Genomic DNA, 12,500 nt, shown 5'->3' on the forward strand with positions numbered 1-12,500 from the left:
GCTGTGGACAAGGGCACTACGTGATACGATGTTCACGCTTCAAGGCCATGAAAATCAAGGACCGCTGGAATCTTGTTATGTCCAAAGGTCTGTGTGTGAACTGTTTTGCAGCAGGACACATAGGAAAGGATTGCTCCCGAAACTTTATATGTACCGTAGAAGGTTGTGGGAAGAAGCACAATAATTATCTTCATCTGCCAAGTAGAAGACCAGATGGAGGTGATACCACACTGGAAACACCACATGTACCTGTAACAGTGACATCAGCAATGAGCCAGATTCCTCAGAATCCCAATGTGAACCCCAAAGTAAGCAATTTTATCTGCAGCCATGGTGGAAAGCTGGCCCTACCAATAGTGCCAGCCAGAGTTAGGTGTCTTGATACGAGTGCCATTGTTGACACCTATGCGATGTTGGACCCTGGGACAAACACCACATATTGCTCAGAGGAGTTATGTGGAATGCTGAGAGCCAGAGGTGTGACCCGTCATATGGAACTAACTACCATTGCCCAGACAAGAATGCCTGTAGAGTCCACAATCATCACACTTCTTGTGACAGACCTTGGTGATACTCAGGAACCTTACTGCATACCAGAAGTGACTGTCAGGCCCACGCTGAACATAGACCTGTCGGGTTTGTCAAACCGTGTTGAAATTCAGAGGTGGCCACACCTGAAAAACCTGGAGATACCTGAGCTAGAGGTTGATCAAGTACACCTACTGATCGGGCAGGATTGTGCAGATCTTTTGCTGCCTGATGAAGTGAGAAAGGGGCAACCAGGGGAACCTTTTGCCATTCACACACCACTGGGCTGGGCCATAAATGGGCCAATTGATCCATTCAGACCCAAAGTGAGATCTTCCCATTTTGTACAGAATATTTCTCATCTGGAAAGCAACCTGTTTAAGTTATGGGACCTAGAAGGAGTCAACTCTGAAGATTCTGGAATGTCTAGAAACGACCAAAAGATCTTAGAGACATGGGACAGAAAAATGACATTAGAGAACAGTCACTATACCTTGAATATTCCTTTTAAGACAGAAACACCTTACCTACCTAACAATTACAACTTGGCAGAAAGACGCTTAAGGATGTTGGGGAAGCGCCTAGACAAAGATGTAAATCTTAAAAAGAAATACACAGGAGAGATCCACAAACTTCTTGAAAAGGGATATGCTGAAGAGGTGCCTCTAGAAGAAATGAATAGAGCTGATGGTAAGGTATGGTACTTGCCACATCACCCAATCAACAATCCAAAGAAACCTGACAAAATTAGGGTTGTTTTTGACTGTGCTGCAAGGTTTGGAGGATCATCCTTGAACGACCATGTGTGCCAAGGACCAGATTTGGCTAACAAACTGGTAGGAGTCCTGTTGAGGTTTAGGGAAGGAGCCATTGCCTTTATGGCAGACATCGAGTCAATGTTCCACCAGGTGAAGGTGACGCCAGATGACCGGGATGTGTTGCGCTTTCTGTGGTTCCAGGAAGATGATACAGGAGGACAATCTGTGACATATCGCATGACATCTCATCTTTTTGGCGGAGTGTGGAGCCCCAGCTGTGCAAACTACGCACTCCAGCAAGTGACCAGAGAATTTAAAGAAGAATTTCCTCATGATGTGTTAAACACTGTTCTACGTAATTTTTATGTGGATGACTGCCTGAAATCTGTAAAGACCTTGGAGATTGCAGTACCCCTTGCAAATCAGGTAATGCAACTGTTGACCAAGAGAGGTTTTCACTTGACAAAGTTTGTTTCCAACTCAAAAGAGTTATTGAATAGCATCAACAAGGATGAGTGGGGAAAATCTTTTACTACCTTGGACATTAACTTGGATAAGCTACCCACAGAACGTGCATTGGGCATGCTTTGGGACATCGAGTCTGACCATTTCAAATTTGACATGCATGTTAAAAACAAACCAAGGACCAAGAGAGGAGTCCTGAGCACTCTCAGCACAGTATATGACCCTTTTGGCTGTTTAAGTCCATTTGTGCTGCAGGCAAGAAGACTGTTCCAGCAATTATGTCGACTGGAGAGGGGCTGGGATGAGCCTTTGCCAAAGGACTTGGAGGAACAATGGGGCCGGTGGCTAAATGATCTGCCTGTCATTAAGGGCTTCAGCATTCCTAGATGTGTCATGCTCATTGACAAACCTGTTAAAACATTTCAATTACACCATTTTTCAGATGCTTCTGAATATGGTTATGGAGCTGTTTCATATCTGCTGACCAATTTTGAAGAGCAGACAGTCTCTGTCCATTTTATGGTGGCAAAATCCAGACTTGCACCTCTGAAGGGCTCCACCATTCCACGCCTAGAGTTAGCTGGAGCACTAGAAGCAGTAAGGTTGGACAAGCTCCTGCAAGAAGAGCTGGAAATGCCTCTGGAAGAATCAGTTTACTGGACAGACAGTACCATTGTGTTGTGGTATCTACAGAGCAATGGGAAGAGGTTCCAGACATATGTAGCTAACAGAGTGGCCAAGATTCTGGATCATACCACACCAACCCAATGGAGACATGTTCCTACATCAGAGAATCCTGGAGACGATGCATCTAGAGGGATGATGGCAGAAGACCTGGTTTGTAATGAGCGCTGGAGTAAAGGGCCAGCTTTCCTGTACCAGAAAAGATCCAATTGGCCTAGACAGCCTGCCTTTAACTGCATAGAACTGGAGAATCTTGCTGAGGTGAAGCCATTCCCAGTAGTATATATCACCAAGGCTGAAGAAGATCACACGAGCAGACTTCTGAACTACTATTCTTCCTGGCACCGCATGAAGAAAGCAGTAGCTTGGCTTCTGAGACTACGCTTGGTGCTTCGTAAGAAGCCGCATCAGAAGGGGCCACTGGTAGCAGATGAGCTGAGAAATGCTGGAGAGGCCATCATAAGACATGCACAGAAGATGCTCGAAGATGAGAAAAAGACACAGCTTGGTAAGCTAAACCCTAAGAAATCGTCCTCAGGCCTGCTGTTAGTTGGAGGACGATTAACGAACTCCAAGCAGGAGGAAAGTACCAAGCACCAGCTGATACTACCTTATGAGCACCCAGTTTCTAGGCTCATAGTTGAAGATTATCACCAGAAAGCAGGTCATTCCGGAGTAGAGCGGATACTGGCAGATACCAGAAGGTACTACTGGATACTCAAAGGAAGAAAACTGGTAAAGAAGGTAGTACACAGGTGCCTTACCTGCAGAAAGTTGAGAGGTAAGACTGAAATCCAACAAATGGCTAACCTACCAAAATCAAGGGTTACACCATTTGAGCCACCTTTCACTAGGGTAGGAGTGGACTACTTCGGTCCATATATGGTAAAGAGGGCACGCTCTGAAGTTAAGAGGTATGGTTGTATTTTCACTTGCCTCTCTATCAGAGCTGTACACATTGAAGTAGCAAATACCTTAGACACAAACAGCTTTATCAATGCGCTGGAGAGGTTCATGGCCAGAAGAGGGGAGCCCAAAGAAATCTGGTCTGATAATGGTACTAACTTTGTTGGAGCACAGCAAGAACTACGCCATGCCATACAGGAATGGAACCAGAACCAGATCCATGAACATTTGTTGAAGAAGGAAATCACTTGGAAATTTAACCCCCCTGGAGCCTCTCACATGGGTGGCGTCTGGGAGAGACAAATACGAACCATCAGAGCTGTTTTGGCAGGTGTAGTTAAGCAACAGACTATAGATGATGACACCTTAGTGACTCTGATGACAGTGGTAGAGGGCATAGTGAATAGTAGGCCTATCACAAAACTGTCTGATGATCCTAGAGATGACAGACCTCTAACACCCAATCACTTACTGATGCTGAGGTCAGGTCCCATGCTACCTCCTGGAAAGTTTGAGAGCAGGGATATATATCGTCGCCGATGGAAGCAGGTGCAGTACCTGGCAGATATCTTCTGGCACAGATGGATTCGAGAATATCTTCCTACTCTACAAGAGCGTCAAAAGTGGCTCACACCAAGACCTAATCTCAAGATAGGAGACTTGGTGCTGATGAAGCAAGATAACATACCCCGGAATAAGTGGCCATTAGGATTGATAACAGAGACTTATAAAAGTATTGATGGTTTGGTCCGCTCTGTAAAGGTCAGGACAGCAACAGGTACCTATGAGAGGCCCATCACCAAACTTTGTGTGCTAGAAAGTGCCATCACTGATCAGCCAAAATGTTCCTAGATTTTTTTTGAAAAGAGTGATGAGGTGTAGGCGGATCGCTGCCTCTAAAGACTCACACATTGCAAAGAAAGTACAAGAGATAACCATTTGAAACTTTAGTTTTTTTTTGTGTGTTTTTGTTTCCCTTTTGTTTTTGTTTGTTTGTTTTTTGTTTCGTGGATTCTGATGACATGTTTACTCAAAATACCTATGTTTTTGTACATCTTGGAATGTATAATTTGATTTGTAATGTATACTAGATCTCTCAGGTGTTCTCTGTTTTTTCTTGTAAATGCACCCAGATGTTAGGTGCATTTGGGGCCGGGATATAACACCTGTAACTTCGTAAGCAATAAATTTGAATTTCCCTCCTATGGCGGTGCTGCCATCTGTAGACGGATGGGAGAAGTATGGAGTGAACATGTGCAGCAGTCAGTGATTTTGGATTTCCATGTGGTTTTGAAGGATTATACCAGTTTCATTACATTGTCAGCACCCGGAGAAGGCCAGAAACTGTAAGTTTTATATGGAAGAGGTTGATGCTTACATTATATTTATGGTTTCTTAATAATTATTGTGAAAAGAGTTAGCTTTTCATTGTCATCATTTGCCAGTAAACATTCGTCAGCATTAGTGCTATTCTCTTTATTGTTTTTGTCTAAAAATATTGCCAGTACGTTTGTTAGTGATACTGAATATTATTAATTTTTGTTTACATGTAACTAACGATTACATAATGTTCTTAGAGGTGTTTATTTTTGTTTGCAGTTGGACCGTTTCATATAATAAAGCACCAGGAAGAAAACGTGTGTCATTGTCTGGCATTGTTTATACCATTATAATAAGCAAGCAACACCAGGAGGTATACTCCCTAACACTAAGTGTGTTATAGTCCAAAGTTTGGCAGTGGAAAAAGAAGTTAATTGATACAGAATAGGATGAGTGCCCCAAATAAGCAAGTTACAGACAGGCCTATGCATGGAGAGGAAAACTCACCACAGGAGATAGAGCCTGACACTAACAACCAGGATGAGGTAGCTGATGCCAAGAGGAGGCGCAGCAGAGCCAAGGGACTTTTAACCAAGCAGATGGGCATCATTGACAAGCTGACCACTGACAGCAAGAATATTATTCAGGTAAAAGAGAAAATGGATGCCTTTTCAGAGTCCATAGAGAGGTTTGAGGTGGCTCACACTGAACTCCTGGGCTTACTGACGGATGAACAAGAACGTTTAGAAGCTGAACTGTACAAGTCTGATGCTATGGGTCAGGTGATAGACTTCCAGGTTGCCTTGAACAATTGGATTGCCCAGGAGGAGGATGGGGAAGGTTTTAAGGTGCACGGAGACCAAGAGAAGAGGAATGATTTTGCTGGACCCCGCACTGTTACAACAGACCAAGGCCAATTGACTCATGCAGGCACGTGTGAAATGTACCTGGAGGAAAACAACAAGGCACTAGAAAGAGAAATTGAGGAATTATCTAAGAAGCAGCAGCTGGAAATACAGAACCGCCAACTAACTCTACAAAAGGAGAGGCAAGCATTTGAGTTGGAGAAGTCAAAGATGGAGAGCGAACTGATGCTGAGGAGGGAGAGACACCAAACGATGGAGGAGCAGAAGAAGTTAATAGAAGAACTTCAATCCTACCAAACGATGGAACGTCAGCTGGATACTGAAGGGTTTGGTCTCACTGCACACGCAACTACACCAATGTATACACCGGGACACCCAGAAGCAAACAGCAGAGTTCCACAATTCCAGAGTACACCTAGAGAACCTAATGAGAAAACCTCAAGGCCATCATGGGAGCCCTCCCATATTCCATTAGAAGATCCAGAAAGGAAAGCAGCTTCTATCCTCGTCGATGCATTAAACCAGGTGTTGGACATGTCAAGAGTTCAGCAGCAGTCTATGGTAGAGTCCCTACAGGTTCCTAGAGGAGAACTTCAGACATTCAGTGGGGATGAACTAGAGTACTGGCCATTCATCAGGTCCTTTAAAGACACCATTGACTGTTTATCCATTCCTGCAGCCCAGAAGTTAGCCTGCCTGAGAAGATACTGCAAAGGACGAGCGGCACTTGCTTTGAAAAGCACCTCGTATAAGAAACCCGAGGAAGGCTACAAAAGAGCCTTGGAAATCCTAGAAGAGAGATTTGGAAACCCCTACAATATCACCTGTGAGTGGGTGAGAAAGGTTACCAGTAGGTCAGATGTAAGGGGAGCAGCTGATCTTAGAGAGTATTCTGATGAACTCAACTGTTGTTTGGAGTCTCTCACGGAGATGAACTCTCTTAGCCAGCTTGGAAGTGGAGACAACATGCTCAAAATAGTGGAAAAGTTGCCATATTACCTGCAGACTCGATGGGTAAAAGCCAACCATGAGATTCGGTCCAGATACAGAAGAGGAGCGGAGATTCGAGAACTTGTGAGATTCATCTCCAATGCTGCTGATGAGGCTTCTGACCCTGTTTTTGGAAAATTAGTCAACAGAGATCACAAAAGGGACAAGGAAAAGAGTCAGCAGAACAGGCCTCAAAGGAGACAGCCTGGAAGTTTTGCTACAATTACATCGCTCACAGAGGACAAAGCAGCTATACCAGAAAGTAAGAAGCCCATGGCAGGAAAATGTCCCTGCTGTGGACAAGGGCACTACGTGATACGATGTTCACGCTTCAAGGCCATGAAAATCAAGGACCGCTGGAATCTTGTTATGTCCAAAGGTCTGTGTGTGAACTGTTTTGCAGCAGGACACATAGGAAAGGATTGCTCCCGAAACTTTATATGTACCGTAGAAGGTTGTGGGAAGAAGCACAATAATTATCTTCATCTGCCAAGTAGAAGACCAGATGGAGGTGATACCACACTGGAAACACCACATGTACCTGTAACAGTGACATCAGCAATGAGCCAGATTCCTCAGAATCCCAATGTGAACCCCAAAGTAAGCAATTTTATCTGCAGCCATGGTGGAAAGCTGGCCCTACCAATAGTGCCAGCCAGAGTTAGGTGTCTTGATACGAGTGCCATTGTTGACACCTATGCGATGTTGGACCCTGGGACAAACACCACATATTGCTCAGAGGAGTTATGTGGAATGCTGAGAGCCAGAGGTGTGACCCGTCATATGGAACTAACTACCATTGCCCAGACAAGAATGCCTGTAGAGTCCACAATCATCACACTTCTTGTGACAGACCTTGGTGATACTCAGGAACCTTACTGCATACCAGAAGTGACTGTCAGGCCCACGCTGAACATAGACCTGTCGGGTTTGTCAAACCGTGTTGAAATTCAGAGGTGGCCACACCTGAAAAACCTGGAGATACCTGAGCTAGAGGTTGATCAAGTACACCTACTGATCGGGCAGGATTGTGCAGATCTTTTGCTGCCTGATGAAGTGAGAAAGGGGCAACCAGGGGAACCTTTTGCCATTCACACACCACTGGGCTGGGCCATAAATGGGCCAATTGATCCATTCAGACCCAAAGTGAGATCTTCCCATTTTGTACAGAATATTTCTCATCTGGAAAGCAACCTGTTTAAGTTATGGGACCTAGAAGGAGTCAACTCTGAAGATTCTGGAATGTCTAGAAACGACCAAAAGATCTTAGAGACATGGGACAGAAAAATGACATTAGAGAACAGTCACTATACCTTGAATATTCCTTTTAAGACAGAAACACCTTACCTACCTAACAATTACAACTTGGCAGAAAGACGCTTAAGGATGTTGGGGAAGCGCCTAGACAAAGATGTAAATCTTAAAAAGAAATACACAGGAGAGATCCACAAACTTCTTGAAAAGGGATATGCTGAAGAGGTGCCTCTAGAAGAAATGAATAGAGCTGATGGTAAGGTATGGTACTTGCCACATCACCCAATCAACAATCCAAAGAAACCTGACAAAATTAGGGTTGTTTTTGACTGTGCTGCAAGGTTTGGAGGATCATCCTTGAACGACCATGTGTGCCAAGGACCAGATTTGGCTAACAAACTGGTAGGAGTCCTGTTGAGGTTTAGGGAAGGAGCCATTGCCTTTATGGCAGACATCGAGTCAATGTTCCACCAGGTGAAGGTGACGCCAGATGACCGGGATGTGTTGCGCTTTCTGTGGTTCCAGGAAGATGATACAGGAGGACAATCTGTGACATATCGCATGACATCTCATCTTTTTGGCGGAGTGTGGAGCCCCAGCTGTGCAAACTACGCACTCCAGCAAGTGACCAGAGAATTTAAAGAAGAATTTCCTCATGATGTGTTAAACACTGTTCTACGTAATTTTTATGTGGATGACTGCCTGAAATCTGTAAAGACCTTGGAGATTGCAGTACCCCTTGCAAATCAGGTAATGCAACTGTTGACCAAGAGAGGTTTTCACTTGACAAAGTTTGTTTCCAACTCAAAAGAGTTATTGAATAGCATCAACAAGGATGAGTGGGGAAAATCTTTTACTACCTTGGACATTAACTTGGATAAGCTACCCACAGAACGTGCATTGGGCATGCTTTGGGACATCGAGTCTGACCATTTCAAATTTGACATGCATGTTAAAAACAAACCAAGGACCAAGAGAGGAGTCCTGAGCACTCTCAGCACAGTATATGACCCTTTTGGCTGTTTAAGTCCATTTGTGCTGCAGGCAAGAAGACTGTTCCAGCAATTATGTCGACTGGAGAGGGGCTGGGATGAGCCTTTGCCAAAGGACTTGGAGGAACAATGGAGCCGGTGGCTAAATGATCTGCCTGTCATTAAGGGCTTCAGCATTCCTAGATGTGTCATGCTCATTGACAAACCTGTTAAAACATTTCAATTACACCATTTTTCAGATGCTTCTGAATATGGTTATGGAGCTGTTTCATATCTGCTGACCAATTTTGAAGAGCAGACAGTCTCTGTCCATTTTATGGTGGCAAAATCCAGACTTGCACCTCTGAAGGGCTCCACCATTCCACGCCTAGAGTTAGCTGGAGCACTAGAAGCAGTAAGGTTGGACAAGCTCCTGCAAGAAGAGCTGGAAATGCCTCTGGAAGAATCAGTTTACTGGACAGACAGTACCATTGTGTTGTGGTATCTACAGAGCAATGGGAAGAGGTTCCAGACATATGTAGCTAACAGAGTGGCCAAGATTCTGGATCATACCACACCAACCCAATGGAGACATGTTCCTACATCAGAGAATCCTGGAGACGATGCATCTAGAGGGATGATGGCAGAAGACCTGGTTTGTAATGAGCGCTGGAGTAAAGGGCCAGCTTTCCTGTACGAGAAAAGATCCAATTGGCCTAGACAGCCTGCCTTTAACTGCATAGAACTGGAGAATCTTGCTGAGGTGAAGCCATTCCCAGTAGTATATATCACCAAGGCTGAAGAAGATCACACGAGCAGACTTCTGAACTACTATTCTTCCTGGCACCGCATGAAGAAAGCAGTAGCTTGGCTTCTGAGACTACGCTTGGTGCTTCGTAAGAAGCCGCATCAGAAGGGGCCACTGGTAGCAGATGAGCTGAGAAATGCTGGAGAGGCCATCATAAGACATGCACAGAAGATGCTCGAAGATGAGAAAAAGACACAGCTTGGTAAGCTAAACCCTAAGAAATCGTCCTCAGGCCTGCTGTTAGTTGGAGGACGATTAACGAACTCCAAGCAGGAGGAAAGTACCAAGCACCAGCTGATACTACCTTATGAGCACCCAGTTTCTAGGCTCATAGTTGAAGATTATCACCAGAAAGCAGGTCATTCCGGAGTAGAGCGGATACTGGCAGATACCAGAAGGTACTACTGGATACTCAAAGGAAGAAAACTGGTAAAGAAGGTAGTACACAGGTGCCTTACCTGCAGAAAGTTGAGAGGTAAGACTGAAATCCAACAAATGGCTAACCTACCAAAATCAAGGGTTACACCATTTGAGCCACCTTTCACTAGGGTAGGAGTGGACTACTTCGGTCCATATATGGTAAAGAGGGCACGCTCTGAAGTTAAGAGGTATGGTTGTATTTTCACTTGCCTCTCTATCAGAGCTGTACACATTGAAGTAGCAAATACCTTAGACACAAACAGCTTTATCAATGCGCTGGAGAGGTTCATGGCCAGAAGAGGGGAGCCCAAAGAAATCTGGTCTGATAATGGTACTAACTTTGTTGGAGCACAGCAAGAACTACGCCATGCCATACAGGAATGGAACCAGAACCAGATCCATGAACATTTGTTGAAGAAGGAAATCACTTGGAAATTTAACCCCCCTGGAGCCTCTCACATGGGTGGCGTCTGGGAGAGACAAATACGAACCATCAGAGCTGTTTTGGCAGGTGTAGTTAAGCAACAGACTATAGATGATGACACCTTAGTGACTCTGATGACAGTGGTAGAGGGCATAGTGAATAGTAGGCCTATCACAAAACTGTCTGATGATCCTAGAGATGACAGACCTCTAACACCCAATCACTTACTGATGCTGAGGTCAGGTCCCATGCTACCTCCTGGAAAGTTTGAGAGCAGGGATATATATCGTCGCCGATGGAAGCAGGTGCAGTACCTGGCAGATATCTTCTGGCACAGATGGATTCGAGAATATCTTCCTACTCTACAAGAGCGTCAAAAGTGGCTCACACCAAGACCTAATCTCAAGATAGGAGACTTGGTGCTGATGAAGCAAGATAACATACCCCGGAATAAGTGGCCATTAGGATTGATAACAGAGACTTATAAAAGTATTGATGGTTTGGTCCGCTCTGTAAAGGTCAGGACAGCAACAGGTACCTATGAGAGGCCCATCACCAAACTTTGTGTGCTAGAAAGTGCCATCACTGATCAGCCAAAATGTTCCTAGATTTTTTTTGAAAAGAGTGATGAGGTGTAGGCGGATCGCTGCCTCTAAAGACTCACACATTGCAAAGAAAGTACAAGAGATAACCATTTGAAACTTTAGTTTTTTTTGTGTGTTTTTGTTTCCCTTTTGTTTTTATTTGTTTTTTTTTTGTTTCGTGGATTCTGATGACATGTTTACTCAAAATACCTATGTTTTTTGTACATCTTGGAATGTATAATTTGATTTGTAATGTATACTAGATCTCTCAGGTGTTCTCTGTTTTTTCTTGTAAATGCACCCAGATGTTAGGTGCATTTGGGGCCGGGATATAACACCTGTAACTTCGTAAGCAATAAATTTGAATTTCCCTCCTATGGCGGTGCTGCCATCTGTAGACGGATGGGAGAAGTATGGAGTGAACATGTGCAGCAGTCAGTGATTTTTGATTTCCATGTGGTTTTGAAGGATTATACCAGTTTCATTACATTGTCAGCACCCGGAGAAGGCCAGAAACTGTAAGTTTTATATGGAAGAGGTTGATGCTTACATTATATTTATGGTTTCTTAATAATTATTGTGAAAAGAGTTAGCTTTTCATTGTCATCATTTGCCAGTAAACATTCGTCAGCATTAGTGCTATTCTCTTTATTGTTTTTGTCTAAAAATATTGCCAGTACGTTTGTTAGTGATACTGAATATTATTACTTTTTGTTTACATGTAACTAACGATTGCATAATGTTCTTAGAGGTGTTTATTTTTTTGTTTGCAGTTGGACCGTTTCATATAATAAAGCACCAGGAAGAAAACGTGTGTCATTGTCTGGCATTGTTTATACCATTATAATAAGCAAGCAACACCAAGAGGTATACTCCCTAACACTAAGTGTGTTAAAATATATATATATATAATGTACATAATTCACATTTCAATCCTTACACTAAAAGCAAAATATTGTACATTAACAAAAAAAGTTAACTGAGTAATATGAGTGAGGAAAGAAATGTGATAATCTATCACATAAACGAAAGGTATTGAAAACATTGATAGTAAATTGGAAGTAATATATTTATACTTTTTTTTTTTGCGGGGTAACAGCGGGATACTTAAGGAAAAATAGAATCAATTCATAAAATTCATTTTGTATTTATTAGAGAACTGTTGCAACTTCCATGATGATTTCTACAACAGAATTTTTGAAATTTCCCAAGCGATATATGTAAAAGTAGGCTGTAATATATATATATATATATATATATATATATATATATATATATATATATATATATATATATACATTTTTTTTTCTCTCTCTCTCTCTCATTACATTAATCAGTTGCAAAACTGTGGAAACGACTTGCGAATTTTCCTTAATTTCAATTTTTCTCCCCATCTCTGGCTCCATACCAAAAGTGCATCTACAGTTATAAAGACTTTGGTGTATATATTGCATTAAAGTGGCTTTCTCGCCTTAATTCTCGAACTCATATTGCTTTATTACATAATCAACACACACACACA

General features: G+C 43.0%; 2 protein-coding genes across 3 annotated transcripts in view; both read left to right on the forward strand.

Annotated features, from left to right (window-relative positions):
• Positions 1 to 4,977, forward strand: part of LOC122264893 (uncharacterized) — a 7,282-nt gene extending 2,305 nt beyond the window's left edge. The window contains exons 1-2 of one of the 2 annotated variants that reach the window (XR_015192424.1): positions 1 to 4,687; positions 4,941 to 4,977. The exon at positions 1 to 4,687 is cut by the window's left edge and continues 2,305 nt beyond it. Coding sequence is in view for 1 of the 2 variants with exons in the window: in XM_086553416.1 (XP_086409542.1) it covers positions 1 to 4,193 (4,193 nt within the window). In the remaining variant the exon portion in view is untranslated. The other variant, XM_086553416.1, reaches the window with a different exon arrangement.
• Positions 4,978 to 5,110: 133 nt separating this feature from the next.
• LOC147468488 (uncharacterized) lies at positions 5,111 to 11,859 on the forward strand. The gene is made up of 2 exons (XM_086553417.1): positions 5,111 to 11,496; positions 11,752 to 11,859. The coding sequence occupies exon 1, from the start codon at positions 5,111 to 5,113 to the stop codon at positions 11,000 to 11,002; it is 5,892 nt and encodes a 1,963-aa protein (XP_086409543.1). The 3' UTR covers positions 11,003 to 11,496; positions 11,752 to 11,859.
• Positions 11,860 to 12,500: the final 641 nt, after the last annotated feature.

The sequence above is a fragment of the Penaeus japonicus genome, unplaced genomic scaffold (assembly GCF_977035675.1).
Source record: "Penaeus japonicus unplaced genomic scaffold, GWHDUDI00000001_assembly GWHDUDI00000028, whole genome shotgun sequence".
In the NCBI taxonomy this organism is placed as follows: domain Eukaryota; kingdom Metazoa; phylum Arthropoda; class Malacostraca; order Decapoda; family Penaeidae; genus Penaeus; species Penaeus japonicus.

Coding starts and splice junctions, on each gene's coding strand:
- LOC147468488 (XM_086553417.1), top strand. CDS start 5,111: ATGAGTGCCCCAAATAAGCAAGTTACAGACAGGCCTATGCATGGAGAG.